At 45.1% G+C, this 15,784-nt stretch overlaps 1 protein-coding gene across 1 annotated transcript in view; it reads right to left on the bottom strand.

The window, feature by feature from the left end:
* The window catches only part of DKK2 (dickkopf WNT signaling pathway inhibitor 2), a 64,736-nt gene extending 50,489 nt beyond the window's left edge, over positions 1–14,247 (bottom strand). The window contains exon 1 of the mRNA XM_081877322.1: positions 13,347–14,247. Within this exon, the coding sequence (XP_081733448.1) occupies positions 13,347–13,607 (261 nt within the window). The 5' untranslated portion in view covers positions 13,608–14,247. The remainder of the gene's footprint in view (positions 1–13,346) is intronic.
* Positions 14,248–15,784: the final 1,537 nt, after the last annotated feature.

Below are 15,784 nucleotides of genomic sequence, written 5' to 3'. Positions count from 1 at the left end.
CTTGCAGGTTATAATAATCATAATTACTTGGTCACTCATACTTTTAAATCTGAAACACCAATTGAGAGTAAAGTTCACTTTCAATTTGTTGCAGCTGCTGTGGCGAGGACCCCTTTGGAAGAAAAAATATTATAATTTCAAGAGGATTCTTCTGGTTAAAAAGCCATTTCCTTACAAGGGAAGTTCTGGAAGATAGCAAAGGTGGGGGGGGGGAAACAAGCCCAGAATTTTACAAGCACTCCTAAAAGCATTTTGGAAGCATTATATTAATTCAAACAATTGCAAAAAAAAAAAATACCCCAAAAAACATTTTTACTGAGTTAAGGAGCCCTTCCAATGAAACTTTTAATATTGAGTGAATTTTTAACTTAGCTTTTGACAGACAGCTGTTCTGCTTCAGTGAACACATTACCCTTAACAAAACGCACATGAGGTAAAATGTATCACTCGGATTTGCTCTGGGAACCATAGAAAGGAAGGCTGGTGGCCAGTTTTGCTTTGTAGCTGTCTAGAAGCCACTTCAGTGGGAGGTGGGGGACAACTCATGATTTCCCTACAAATGCACACCCTATACATAGCCCAGCACAAGCTCTCCCAGAACAGTGCTATGCTAATTGAACTGTTTCTCTGTAAATAATGCTTGTTACAAATGGAGTCCCCAGATCCTTTGTGACCAGATCCTGATCTCTACTGTTTCATTTGTTATTGGCACACATCCCCCAAAAACCTTGGATGAAAAAGCATTCAGCCCATGAGTGAATAGTAAACTGTTGTATGTCATCTACTTGAGGCTCAGCATCTGGGGGCTTCCCATTGGTTACTGCAGTCATGTGGTGCAACATCTGCTCCCAGACTGGCTGAAGAACTTCCAGCACACTAAATAAATACTCGTGCCAAAATGTGTGCGTGTGGTGGGAGAGAGCTTCTTCTTCTTCTTTTGCAAGACATCTGGGATTTCTGTACACCTGAAGGCCTCCTTCCATATGTTCACACATAACTAATAATATTATCCTACAACAATGGTACAGTGCATATATTTATGAAATGATTTCTCAGGGCTTGCAGAGTTACTCTGTTTCCTAGGAGAGTCATCTGCCTGCCATGCCTGCTTAATGTCCCATACAAAACCCTCATCTCATTTATATACTTTCTCCTCCTCCACCACCACAAAATATACATTTCCCCTCTTTTTCCAAGATCTCTTTATTCAGTACTCCATAAACCCTGATTTCCTCAGTTGGCTACTAATTCTCTAAAAGAAATAGCAGGAGCTGAGCAGTTTCTTTAACATATTGTCTTCTTCTTAGGTGTGAATTCTCAAATCAGTTCTGTCATAATAATTTTCTGGAGAACCTTTAGCAAGAACAAGGTATTTTCTGGATGGATAACTGTTTGCAAAAGAGCTAGAGACAGGACAACAGATTGTTGGGAAAGATGGAGGGCACAAGGAGAAGGGGACAACAGAGGACGAGATGGTTGGACAGTGTTCTTGAAGCTACCAGCATAAGTTTGACCAAACTGTGGGAGGCAGTGGAAGATAGAAATGACTGGCGTGCTCTGGTCCATGGGGTCATGAAGAGTCGGACACGGCTAAACGACTAAACAACAACAACAACATGGCTGTCTATACTGTGGTCATCATGCATCTACTCAGTGTTGCAAGTTCTAGATGTTGCAAGTTCTGGAACACTATGGACAGTGCAAATGAGTGCTTACATCACAACTGGGGAACGTTGCTTGTGCTGAGGGCCATATTCCCTTCCAGGGGCCATATACTAATGTTTATTTGGTTGCACATCTCTCTCCCTCTCAGGCAAGAGGCATTATCAGAGTTCAAAGACACATTTTAGCCCAAACACTGGATGCAAAGCAAGGCAGGTCAGGGGTATGGCTGAAGATAGGCTGCAAGCTAAGGAAAATCCTAAAGGTCAGATAGAGAGGCCTAGAGGGCCACATTTGGCTCCCAGACCTGAGATGCCCCATCCCTGGTTTATAAAATCCATAATGATGGTGCGGCCAAAGCATTTTCAGCTCCGGTGGGGGGGGGGGAATCTCCAACCAAATATATGTTGACCCATCAACCTCCAGCATTAGGAGGCATCTGCATGTGCAAGTCAAGAGGTGCCCCTTAGGAGGTCCTGCAACAATGCTTACCAGCAAGACCAGCATCCATATATGACATCATAGGGCAGTTGTCATTGCTGGACTTCGATTTCTTTTTCCTGCCTGGAAGTCAAAACAGCACAGGCAGCTGGACCTAGACACCCTTTTAATGTATGCAATGTTCCTAGCCTAGCAATATTTCTGGGGCATTGTGGGAAATTAGAAAGGGTCGCCAGAGACCCAGCTACGAGCTGACTTACTCCATCATCCTGTTTTGCTGAATGGCCAATCAGATGGCTCTGGCCTGTTCTCCCTAAACTAGTATTCAGAGGCATGCTGCCTGGAATGCTCCCACCACAGCCACATAAGAACATCAGAGGAGCAGGCTCACCATAGGAAACCTTGCCCAGTGCCCCCTTCATAGTGAACAGAGGAAGCTGCCTTACAAGGGGTCGCACCATTGGCCCTTCTAGCTCAGTATTGCCTAGACTAAGTATTGTAGACGCTGCACTGCATCTTTCAAAGAAGGATCTCTCCCAGTCATACTTGGAGATGCTGAGGAATGGACCTTTTACCTGCAAAGCAGATGCTCTACTATGGAGCTGTGGTCCCTCAATCAGGTGTCAATTCTGGAAGCAACATTCTAGTAGAGAGAGATGTACAGGGAACTTTCCCCCTACAAAACGCTATTGACCCAATGGGAAAAGTCAATCAGTGCCACAGCCAATGGGTGGGCAAAGTGGGTGGGGTTTGCAGCATGGCAGGATTCTATAGGGCTATCTCTCTCCCCCTCCCTCTGCTATCCATCTCTCCCTCTTTCCTTGTCTGTAGCTCCCCCTCTCTCACTCAGCATTATAAGATATGGGGAACTGTCACAATACTAATCTATGCAATCAAAGCTTGAAGGCTGTGGTTGTCTATGCCTGTCCCATCACCCGCCCACCCATCCCATTGTGGAATTGCATTCTAAATATGGAGGGCCGTTATACAGGGGAAATCATTATCATACCAATGCTTTCCTAGTTTCGCTGTATTACTGGTTTGAATTACAAGATCATCCAATCAAGGATGTTCTTATCCTGGTGGGTTTTTGTACATGGCTCAGCCAAGTAGGACTCTGATCTCGACTACAGGCTGGGGCTTATTATAGTAGAGATAATAAAATACATTATGGTATTTTCCCCTCTTTCAAGTTGCCATATTAAAAATGCAGTAAATCAAAGGAGCCTCCACATGACAAGATGAAATCCCTGGAAGGAAAAGCGAATAGGAACACCAACAGTAAGCAAGGAAGCTTCATCGTAATAAACACTTAAGACTTTATAAAGCAAAGCAGAATGGCAAACAGCTCTCACTGCTCGTCCAGAACTGCAATTGCTTCTGGTTTGCATAGTGAAATTTTGCTGAGGTCCCATGGTTAAGGATTTGGAATTCTCTGGGTTACTAATTATTTAAGATACTGTGGTTACATGTTTGGTGTTCAAGAGGGCCTATTATGGCTGTGCCTTCAGGATACTGTGGTCAATTATTCAGTGTTGTACAGTTTTATTTGCCCACTGGTATGAAACTCCAGCTAGGGATTCTTCTCGGGATGTGACAAGCTCAGTTTTAATGGTATGCTCCAGCCCAGGGGGGAAATTGTACACAAAGGACCCAAACAGAAATGTTCTGGTTTGGATTTAAATTCTCCACCCACGGAGCTTCCTTAGAAATCCGAGTGAATAAATAATAATTGCAACAATAATCAAGTGATTGATAAAAGAGGATCTCAAATTATACCCCATCAAAAAACTGCACCGCATATTTTCTTGGTTTTTACCTAACACTGTCAATGTCTACAGATAACTAGCTCTAAGAAGCCAAGATGGGCAAGGGACAGGTGAGTGGTTTCATTTCTTTAAGGAGCTTGTCTGCCTCCTCATACCACAATCATTGAAACTGATCCAGTACAGATGGAACAGACAATAATACTTTGGATGGTTCTGCTGGTTGCCTCCAAATCTCTCCAAATCTGACCTCCAAGGGTGTCAGAGCAATGTTCTCTTTGCCAGATGACAAAAGCCCATTCACCGCTCAGAAATGCTCTTCTGGACAACTACTTGCAGATATAACGGCAGTGAAGACGTTAGCTTTTTCTGCCACCAACACATGGTAGGCACACTGGTGCAATCTCATCCATGTTTGGTCAGTTTTTGGACCAAGATTTACACCACCTGTGATCTAACTGCTAACCCTCCTGTTTTATCTCACATAGGACACTAGAGTACCAAGGTGACTTACATGCTCCAAAGCAATGACAAGGGCACTCAGGACCAATTATGTCAATGGCTCTTCCCATCTTACCCTTCCAGAGTGAGAGAAGAGGCTCAACAGGAACACCAGGCAGGTCAGGTGGCCCGGAAATACCTCCAGAGTATTCAGGAATCCATTGGATTCCATCAGTCTCCCAGGGTGGAACATCTCAATAAGTGTCCCACCATTGAAGAGTGGAGTAGCTGCATTCAGCCCAGACCTCAAATTTAGAATTAATTGCTATAATTTAAATAGAAATAAAATGTGTATCACCCTAGTGGGGAATACTGTGATCAGGTGATCTGTGTGCCTGTTCAGTCTGCTGTCCAGGTGCTGATCTCAAGACTGCTGCTCTCCCATCTTCTGGTTCTGTATTATTAAACCGGGCCTAAAGCAGACTGTTGTCTGTAAAGAAAGACAGGTACCCGACTTCAAATGCAGTCCTCTATAATATCAGAAGATGAGGGTGTGATTTAATGCACATAATGAATGTACAAGCAGAAGTTCTGGCCCCTCCCACCAGGACTGAGGTGAAGCCCTCACCCTTCCACCTATAGAATCTGACCAGATTGGAAGCTGAATTATGCTTCAGTTGCAATGAGACAGTGTCCTCAACTGTATCCAAGGGCAGCAGGCTAACTTAGAGGGTGAAGGGCATGGCAGGTGGCATGCACACACTCTCAATGACCTGAAGCAAATGTCTCATTTGCCCAATGGTGGTGCCAGCATTTCTCTCCCAGCTTGGGTAGTGTCCACTATTAAACTTGGCGGCATGAAAAGGGACTTTTGAGGACAGGTGGCAGAGGTAACAGAAGCAAACCAAGGGGTGCAACACTCCCCACCCAAGCACCATTTTGGCATATTAATCGTATCCTGCACACTCTGCTTGTGGCAGAACACAGGAAGTTGCTGTAAGCCACATCAGACCATTGGTCCAGCTTACTCTAACCAGCTTTGGCTCTGCAGGATTTCAGAAAGGAGTCTCTCTCCTCGGACCTCGTACCACTGAGCAATGGCCATTCCCCAGAGTGACTGGGGCAGAGTTACACTGGAGGACATTATGCTATCCTGCTGACACAAGTTTCAGGCATTGCAGGGGGTTGGAATAGATGACCCTAGGAGTCCCTTTCAACTCTATGATTCTAAGTTTTGTGACTAAGGAATCAGTGCCCAAGCTGGCACTTCCTTCAGGACAACCTGATGGTTCTCTGTTGTCAAGAATCAGGAGGGGTATGCTTGAAAATCTTAACCAGATTCTGGCAAAAAATTCAAAGCACTGTGTAATGGAGCACACCGCTTGCCAGGAAAAAGAAGAACCACAAGTCCAGTCTCTAGACCAGCTGTGCAAAAACTCAGGCCTTTGTTTCAAAAATAGGCATGGCTGAAGCACGTGTTATTTTTCAAGGTGTATGCCTGGATTGCAAAGTTTACACCTAAAAATGTAATGTAGGGATATGACAAGCAGGAGTTTGAAAACTCTTGCATCATACAGATACACCTTCTAAAAAGCCACAATTGAGTGCAGCTCCTGGTTGTGTATACACTTGGTGGGAAACCCATTTGTCTCATTGCACACAGCATGAAATGGTGCCCACACGTTTGTGTGCAACAGGAATGCAAATGGTAATGGAATACACTACAGACTTTGGCCTGCTCTGATGTGGATTAGCAGTAGCAAATCACATGGAAAAACTGCTGTTCTAGACACACCCTAACAGTGCAGTCCTTTCCACGTCTAACTCAGAAGGAAGCCCCATTGAGTTCAGTAGGGCTTACTTTCAAGAAGTGTGCACATAAGATTGAAGCCTTTATTTATTTATGAGTTCTTTTGTAGGCAAATTGGTTAATCGGCTTAACCCAAACCACATTGAACACTGTTCTTTTGTGTAGCCTGGAATCATTTTTAATGTGCAGGGCAGAATCATTCCAACTGCACTCCATTAATTTACAATGGGATCGCTTTTGGTAGCTTTCTAATAGCTACAAGTAGCAAACAAAGCCACTTTATCCCATTCGTTTTGTGCATTTGCCTCTTTTTCCAAAGTGTCTCTCTCTCTCTTTATGAAAGGAGGCAACCATCTTAGAAACTAATCATATCAAAGAAATAAAATGTCATAAAGGGAAAGGAAAAGAAAGCGGGCAGAGAGAGAGAATGAAAAAAAAAGGAAGCCTTGTTCTTTTAACAAACAGAGTTTTGTGTTCCTCCAAACAATATTTTGTAGTCTAAACAAGTCAGGGAGAAGTACTAATCTAATAAAGGTTCATTTGAAACAAAAAATATTTGACTGTTAATGTGCTAATTATTTAGGATATATGAAACCGCTCTTCTTAAAGGCAAGACTTCTAGCTTTGAAATCATTAATGCCATCAAAGCAAATGATCAGCTGAAGAAGAAAATCATTATCAGTTCATAAAAGGGTAATGACGGCAGATACTTGCAGGGCTAAACATACTGGCGACAATTTGAAGGAGTGTCAAGCCATACAAGGATGGCACCCAGGAATACCTTAGGGTGCACCCCCAAAACACAGATCGCAGCCACAGTATATTAAAGTCTGGTCTTTATAGCAGAGATTAAATAGTTGCTCATATAATAAACACTTTCGCTACTCCTTGGCTCCTCCAAACTAGTCTTTTTAGTCTGTCTATAAAACTTATTTCCCATAACTCTGTAGGTGACAATGAATTTCCTGTGTCCCACCACAGGCTCTCCCTCTTGCCATGGGCAACTCTGGAAATGTCATTTGCATAAGAGCCTACTGGATGGCTCACCTAGTCTAGCATCCTAGAAACCCACATGCAAGATTTCAGCACAAGAAAACTTCATGCTCCTGTGGTTTCCAGCAACTGGTATTCAGACGTATTGCTGCCCCAACTGTGGAGACAGAGCATAACCATCATGGCTAATAGCCTTTGATAGCCCTCTCCACCAATTTCTCTAATCCTTGTTTAAATCCCTCTAGGTTTGTGTGCATCACTCCCTCTGCGGGAGCAAGTTAATAGTTTTAACTATGCGATGTGTAAAGACATATTTTCTTTTCACTGTCCTGAACAGGCCCAAGCAGAGTTTGCCTGAGGCCCGGGGCAGGAGTCTTGTTAGAATAAGGTTATAAACTCTTAGCATGATGGTGTAAGTCCAAAAGGCTCCTGGCAGGAGCCCCCACCCAGTTTAACTCTCCAAGGCCTGGGGGCAAGTGTACCTGGCTGCCCCTGGCACACACTCTGCATGGGCCTGGGCCTGAATCTTCCAACATTCAACTTCTTTAGATGCCCATGATTTCTAGTGCTACGAGAGAGGAAGAAAAACTCTTCTCTACCCACTTTCTTCATGCCATGCAGAATTTTAAAAACTTCCATCACGTCACCTCCTAACTAAAAGAAATCCCAAATGGTGCAACCTTTCTTTAGAGAGTTGCTCCATCCCATTGACAGTTTTGTCCGCCTTTTTCTGAACCTTCCAGGCTTCAGAACTACGACTTCAAGGAAATAAACCCAACTGATTTCAGCAGAACTTACTTTCAAGTAAGTGGTCTGTGTGATTAGGCAAGTCATGTTAACAAGGCACAATAAAATTGATGCATTGTATAATCATTCTAGGCCCCTACCACTTTCTGCTCTGTTGCTATAAGTTGCTTCGTAGCAGAGATAAAGGGATAGTTTACATATATAGCAGAAAGAAATGGTTATGTTCTTTCCGGACTGTGTGGTTTCAGGCTTCAGGATAATGTCTAAATGCTCTCTCTGCACACTGAAAAGCAGCATGTCAAGGAGAAAATTCCCTGCACATAGAAAGACAGGAAAGCAAGGAGAAAGTAGAATGAGCTTTTCTACTGGCATGCTAGGTTTGTAGGTGGGGGGGGGGGTATTCATTGGAGGAGAAGCTTTCAAGCTTTTCCATTTTGCCTTCCAAGAATAAAATTTTGCTTGTGCCACACCAACTTTTTCATTGATAAGAAATATGCTGGGAAACAAAAAGAAACAACTCCTAGCCATGCTTGATTTACAACACAGAACACAACCACTTTATAATATGATCATAGGACATCCAGGAAGGATAAAACAATGCAGCTATATAAGAACATGAATCATTCCCAAAATATAAACGAGCCACTTAGATATATAAGAACTCAATGAGTTTGACTGTCCTTGAATCTTCCCGCCATGCTTGCCATCATCTCTTGTCACACCAGAGTGATGCGCCACACCCAGCGGCAGATGTTGGGCTTTCAAATTTCAGCAGCGCCCTGTGAGGTGTCAAAATTTGGTGCCCTCTTGCCTTCCATTCTAAGTCATTGTTGCAGTGCCTCCCGCAGCACCCCCTCGCCTCAGCACCCAATGCAAGTGTTCCAGTCGTGCTCCCCAAATCTGCATCTGCCACACCCTATGAGAACCACTGATCTATGGAATGCCTTGCCAAATGAGGCTTATCAGTCTCCATCACCCTGCCGCTTCAGGCAGCATAACTGCCTAATTGTGCTGGCTCAGTTCTGTTGCATTTGTGCTGTGCTAGGATTGGATACCATTCATTTTAAAAAAATAAAATTGAATGTATACATTTTAGTGATTATATCTAGGGCTTGCCGATCAGAAGGTTGGCGGTTCAAATCCCTGCAACAGGGTGAGCTCCCATTGCTCGGTCCCTTCTGCCAACCTAACAGTTTGAAAGCACAGTGTGCAAGTAGATAAACAGGTATTGCTCCGGCGGGAAGGTAAACAGCATTTCCGTGCGCTGCTCTGGTTCGCCAGAAGCGGCTTCGTCATGCTGGCCACATGACCCAGAAGCTGTACACCGGCTCCCTCAGCCAATAAAGTGAGATGAGTACCGAAACCCCAGAGTCGTCTGCGATTGGTCATAATGGCCAGGGGTTCCTTTACCTTTAACCTCACTGAGTCTCCCTTGAGAAATAGGCAATACAGTTTGAAAATAAATAAAGAAATGAAATGAATCATACCCCACCTGAAGCCTTTCATGGAAGAGTCCAGACTTTGCCACTTGCTTTTGTTGGGTGAACTGACCCCAGTTTACATCAATGATAGGGAGATCCAATACCATTTGCTAGAATTTTTGTTCACTGTGTGAAACCCCAGTTCCAAAACAGCACTGACTTGAACAGTGTTTTCTTAGGAGCGGAACGCCTTTGAAATTATCATATAAATCATAACGTTTGGCAATTGTCATGTACTAAAGTTTTCTTGCATGGCATTATTTTAAATTCTGTACATTAAAGGCGACTTTCACATCATCTTTTTAAACCGAGCAACCCTGGTTGCTGCATAAAGACCTTCTTAGGCAATTGTACACAGCGGTGAAGTTGTGAGATGATAAAAATATCAGCAACTGCAAGAAGCAAGGAATCTCAACTTGAAAGGAAAAGATGCTACAGTACTGTACTCTGGTTTTCACTTATCATCTAAATGGAAGCCCTTCAATGATCTATCAAGCAGATCAAGGATGTTTGTATATTTCCCCCACCCCGTGATTCAGCTACTTAACTTACACATTAAAACTCTCTTGATAGTTAATCAGCTTCTCCTCAGGCTGATTTACTCTCACCGTCCCATGATAGACTAAGGAGTGCAATCAGTCAATTTCCCTTAATTTAGTGGACCTTTTGTATTGTTAAATGCATTCTTCCTTTCCGTTGTCTGCATTTATAACTATTTCAAAATAAAAGGCTTAGTAGCAAATGAGTTTTCCACTACTATTGTGGAACTTCATCAAACTGCATGTCATGTCGTTCTAGGTCTTTTTATTTGACCCTTTAAAATTGTGTTAAGTGGCATCCCAGACACTGACTTTCAGAGAATGAAAAGTCAGTGAATAAACAGAATGAAAAGCAACCTTGGCTGTAGCTCTTACTTCTGTCCCAACTACTGTGCTGTACTGGGTATTTGTTTGTTATTATGTACACTGTAAATAAAGTACAGGGTGCATAACGTTCCTTCATTGCAGGGGATTGGAATAGAGGACCCTCATGGTACCTTCCAACCTTACAGTTCTATGATTCTAAGTGAGGGTAGGGCTAAGATGGAACTTTAGAGAGGGCTTGGCTCAAAATTAATTACCAGTGAAGAGCTTAAAGGGAACGAGCAATATTTTAGGTAGACTTCGAATTCCAGGATTTTCAGGTAGCAAAGCTAGAATTTTCTTTTGTCTGACCCTGAAGATTCTGGGCAGATGGACTGAGTCATGCTGGATCAATGGACTGACTCTGTATAATGTCGCTTACAATATTCATAAGTCATTTGCTGAATGTAAAGGAGATCAGTCCAACCACATGGGGCAGCATGGTATAAGGCATGGAGATAGAATGGAAGAAGAAAAGGGAGGGGATGGCTCAATGACTTTGTGATGGAATAAGCAAGACCCTCTTTATTTTATTGGGGGGGGGGTTATTTTAAAAAACGCACTTCATTGGAAACCCCACTGGGAGAAAATCCTATCAATATGGTGCATATTATTAGGGTGGTACAAGATCAAAACTATTTTTGCAATTACCTGTGTTTGCTACCTTATCCACCAATGAAGCAGAACCCTTGCAGAGCAAATGATCACAAATACATGGTGACAACTTCATTCACTGATCTAGTGTAACAGTCTATAGTCTGGGCTAAATTCCAGCATTGTTTTCCGACATTCTCAATGGGTAAAAACAAACAAACAAGCCAGAATGCGCATTAATTCTCCCATTAGCTGGCATTACAATCCTTCATGGCAGAAGTGCCTGTCTCCACTTACTATCCATCTTAAATCCAAGGCTGGTGGAAGTTTCCTTCCTTGAGGATGCCACTTTGTCAATTACACTCAGTTGTGAAAGGCAGCACATGTTTCATACCATCCCATTAAAATGTAATCGGCTGTAACATCATTTGTTAACATCTTTAATCGAGGGGTTTGCAGTTAACAGAATGGAGGAAAGGGGTCAAGATTCAGACAATGAATCTGTGATTCACCCCCTCCCCAAATACTGTAAATTTTCCTACCTGGTAACCACATATTCCATCATAAACTGTTACCGTACATCCTATTATTCAAAAGGTACTGTTAAAATGTTAGGAGAGCCGGTCACTTGGTCAGCAAATGAAGTGACTTAGCAAACTTTTCTCTTAAAAAGCCTGTTAAGGATAAAGAGGGATTGTACCCAGTGCCCCTTTCATTGTTGACTGAATCTTAGCGGTCCAGTTGCTGCGCTGTCTGTCTCCTTGTGGCTCATATCAAACAGCCTCACCTTAGCAGCCAAATAATGTCTGGGCAGATCACCACCAATACACAAATTTCTATGCCCTTTGCTTTTTTTGTGGAATGCAGAACACCAAAGTTATTCAAGTCAGGAGGCAAGGGGAGAAATCCCATGACTCAATAAGAGTACAATGTCCCTAATAATCTCCTGAGTATTGGGAAGATGGGACAGAGGGAAAAGAAACCTTATTGTCAGGCAAACTTGGATGGGTTACCACCTCCTCTGTACTTACCACACCAGGTATAACCAAAAACAATGCCAACTTCCATTATGAACAACTAAGGGCCAAAACAAACGTAGTGCAAGACATCCATTATCAGATATCCACACTTAAAAATAAATTAATTAAAAACAGCTATTGGGGTGTGTGCAAATTGCACCGGGGCTTAGAGAGGTGGAACTAGTAGCAGCTATTATGGAGGGAAGCAGTTTCGGTAGATCTGATCACAGATCTCCAGAGTTACCTTCGTTTTGACTCCCAAACCCTGGCTACCAACTGATCTGGTGGTGTGGGGACACTTCAGTAGTGGAATGGAGGTTAGAGTGGCAGCTCCTGTCTCACCTCCCCCCCCCCCAGATAAACTAGAAACAAGTCTTCTTTCCACAGCCACTAATGTCTTTCTTACTGTGAGTGTATGTGGTAGAGATTTGTTCTGTCAGGGAGCTGAATTTGATTCCTGGGCTCTCCAGCTATTGACCTGTATTATGAGAGTGAGCATTATTCTCACTTAGGAGAGCAACAACTATTCTCCTATAATTGGAGACACATTTATATCCTGATCCTTAAGCGCTTAGCAATCAGTCCCACTGATTTCAATCAAGCTGGCTTAGGATCACTGTCTTACATTGTTCTGATTTCATGCTGAACTTTGCAATTTTGCACCTCTGCCAACTGGATGCACTAATGTCACACAACAAATAGCAAAACAATGAAAAATTATCATTCTTCCTAGTAGTGCCCACTGTTTCTACTACTGTGTAAAATGTAATACATCTCACATTTCCTCCATGGAGCATAAGGCAACATTCATGAGTCCCACTCTCCTCCATTTTATCTTCACAACACCCCTGCGAAGTGTACTATTTGTGCACACACAGAACAGAGAGAAAACACTGTGATAGGGCTCGGCAATCATTACTTGGTTGCCATGTTTTTATTTCTTTATCTTTGGGCTGCATGCAGTGCAAGTCCTACGCAGAGTAGGCCCATTCAAATCAGCCAAGTACCTTAAGTCCATTAATTTCAGTGGGTCTACTCTGAGTAAGACCAGCATTTGGCTACAACTCACTGTTAGCTAGAGATCCCAAGACAAGAGACCCTCCATGTTCAGGAGCAGTCTATCTCTGAATTCTGTGGACGGACCTGAGAGGGGAAGGAGCTCCCCCTAACCCTGAAACTGGTGTTTGTTTCTTTTTAAGAAAAGAGGGTTAGAGCTAAGTTCCTGAAGCATCATGTGGGCTGATACAGAGCAGTTTGGTCGCAAGCAGAGGAGCGGGCTGCGCGAACCGGATGGGAAAGGAGGAAGGCAGGGATGGTATCCTACAGAGAGAGAGAGAGAGAGAGAGAGAGAGGGAGGGAGAGAAAGAGAGAAAGAGAGAAAGAGAGAAAGAGAGAAAAAGAGAGAGAAAGAAAGAAAGAAAGAAAGAAAGAAAGAAAGAAAGAAAGAAAGAAAGAAAGAAAGAAAGAAGCAGGCAGGGATGGCTTCTTACCTCGCCTTGCCGGTGATAATGCTTCAGCCCCTTGCCCCCCTGCCCCAAGATTTTGCCCTTCTTGCTGCTCCCGAGAGCCAATCCTTGGTGGAAGGTGGTCGACCTGTTGGTGGTCGCCTGCGTCGGCGTCTCGCCCATTAGGGTGGACTTGATAGAGTTCACCTTGGTGCCGTCTAGCTGGGAGCTCTCCACCACCAGGAGCGCGGCCAGGAAGAGTAGAGGGCGCGACGTGGAGAACTGATTCCAGCTCAGCATGATCATCTCCCCTCGCCCCAGAAAGGAAGGCTGACGCTTCTTTTCCGGGGTTTGGGGTGGGTGGGGGTGGGTCTTGTTCTTGGCTTGACTGGTGCGTTTTATCTAGATTTTTCAAAGCACCTTCTGCTTCTATTGCATCGCGATGTTCTTCTCATTCGCGGAAGCGCAGGCGATGCACATCAAAGCCCCCCAGATGGCATTTTGGAAAAGACTCCGAGGAGCCTGGCGCGAGAAGCGCTCCCTGGAGGGGGCGGGCGGCTCGGTCCTTGCGGCAGCGGCTGCGCTTCTGGAGAAGGAGGGAGCGAAAGGAAGGTAGTCCCTGCTCGCCGCCCGCCTGCTCCGCCTCTAGCTGCTGCCGGAGCAGCCCGCGGGGCGAACTCCAAGGCGACCCGCTCCCGGTCGAGGCAAGGCTGGATGGATGGCCGGGCGGGCTTAGCGCCCTCTCGCTCGCGCTTCCGTCGGGGAAAAAGGGACACTCGCTCGCCTCCTTGCAGTTAGCTGGTCCCGGACATCCCGAGGGGAGGCCAGGCGAAAGTCCTGGGTGGGTGCTGGGGGAGAAGGACCCAGCGCGCCTAGCCGGGCAGAAGTGGATTCAAGCGCCTCGTCCGTCCCGTCGGTCCGCGCTCCAGCCCGGTCCCCGGCAACTCGCCTAGCTCTCCTCCTACCCCCTTCGCTTTTATAGCTTCCCCCGGCGCAGTTTTCCCTCCGCCCCCCAAAAGCCGAGCCGAGTTGACAGGGAGGGAAGCTGACTCATACGCCCTCCTCTCTCCCACTCCCCACATCTCCTCCCAAGTCCCACCCGGCGCCTTCCTCCTGCTCCTCCTCCTCCTCTCGAGCCCTCGGAGTACAGAAGGAATAAATAAAACGGTCTGCCCTGTCTCTGTCCGGGTCTAAAGTACCTTCCCGCCTTCGCACTCATCTCTGATGCGTCTTTCTTCCACCTACCCCGGGGGAAAAAAACCTTTCCTTTAAGAGGGCTTTTAGGGAGGTTAGAGCCCCCGTTTTCTTTTGGAAATGGAACCCCCCCCCCGCCTCTAAGAAATGTTGGGGACAGGTCAGGATTGCCAGGCGTCGGGAGGCACAGAACGCTTCCCGGCTTTGCGCTCAGAGCTCTGTGCGAGACCGGAAGCCTGCGAACCTTTGACACAACGTTTTGTTCAATTGGGTTTTCTCGCCGGCGAACACACTGCACAGTTTGATCCGGAATCCGAAAGGCATGGGGTGGGGTGAGGATTTTTCTAGTTGCGCTTAAACTGTAAGGCGTCCGGCGGCACCTGAGAAACTCATAGGTTTGCCTGGCACATTTCATAGTATATATACCTTCTTCTTTGGCGATCACTCGCCATATATAGATATGGAGGAAGGTGTGTGTGTGTGTGTGTGTGTGTGTGAGAGAGAGAGAGAGAGAGAGAGAGAGAGAGAGAGAGAGAGAGCGCTCTGTCTAAGTCAGACCAGTCCTCCATGAAATACAAAATGATATAAGTATATGCTATTATTCTGCAACCTTTAAAATATATCCAAGTTCACATCAGCAGGACTTGGCAGTATTGCTCGCATTACACCTGATATTGCAAAGGGCATATTTCGATATCAACCACCAACCGAGGCTCCCCAGTCATACATGCCGGGCAAAGTGCGCTCTGGCCCTGCGAAGCTGTCGCTTCGATCAAATCTGCTGGCCACCAAACTCCTGCTGCAACAGAACCCACGGGACTGGGTCTTGTCCCTGACGCCAGAGAAGACCCTTGGTTTTTATTGCTGGGTGAAGCCAAGCTGAGCCTCTCTCCCCACCCGGTGCCTGAACAGAACCCACCACCCATGATTTCGAATCCATCAAAATATTTCCCCTGTTCTTGGCTTAACTGAAATTCAAAACGCTTCCATTCTTTGCTTCCGCGGGCTTGTATGGACCAGGTTGAGGAGCCCTTGTTAGAAAGTCATCTCGGTGCCCCATGGGCATATATTTAATACATCCCCGACCTGTATTGCAGGGGGTTGGACTAGATTACCCTCGGATCCCTTTCACCTCTACAATGCTATGGTTCTTTGAGCTCTTATTCAAGGGGAGCTCTACCGTCCAGGCAGGGAGGGCTCTCTGCATGTGCTCAGAGAAACACACTTCTCTCTCAGAGCCTGCACCATCTCATGCTACAGCGCCCTTCTAATTTTGGTACTTAAAAAAA

The sequence above is a fragment of the Podarcis erhardii genome (genome assembly GCF_964252035.2).
Source record: "Podarcis erhardii genome assembly, chromosome: 9".
Lineage (NCBI taxonomy): Eukaryota > Metazoa > Chordata > Lepidosauria > Squamata > Lacertidae > Podarcis > Podarcis erhardii.
The sequence above is the reverse complement of the archived record's forward strand: the minus strand, read 5'-3'. Positions and strand labels throughout refer to the sequence as shown.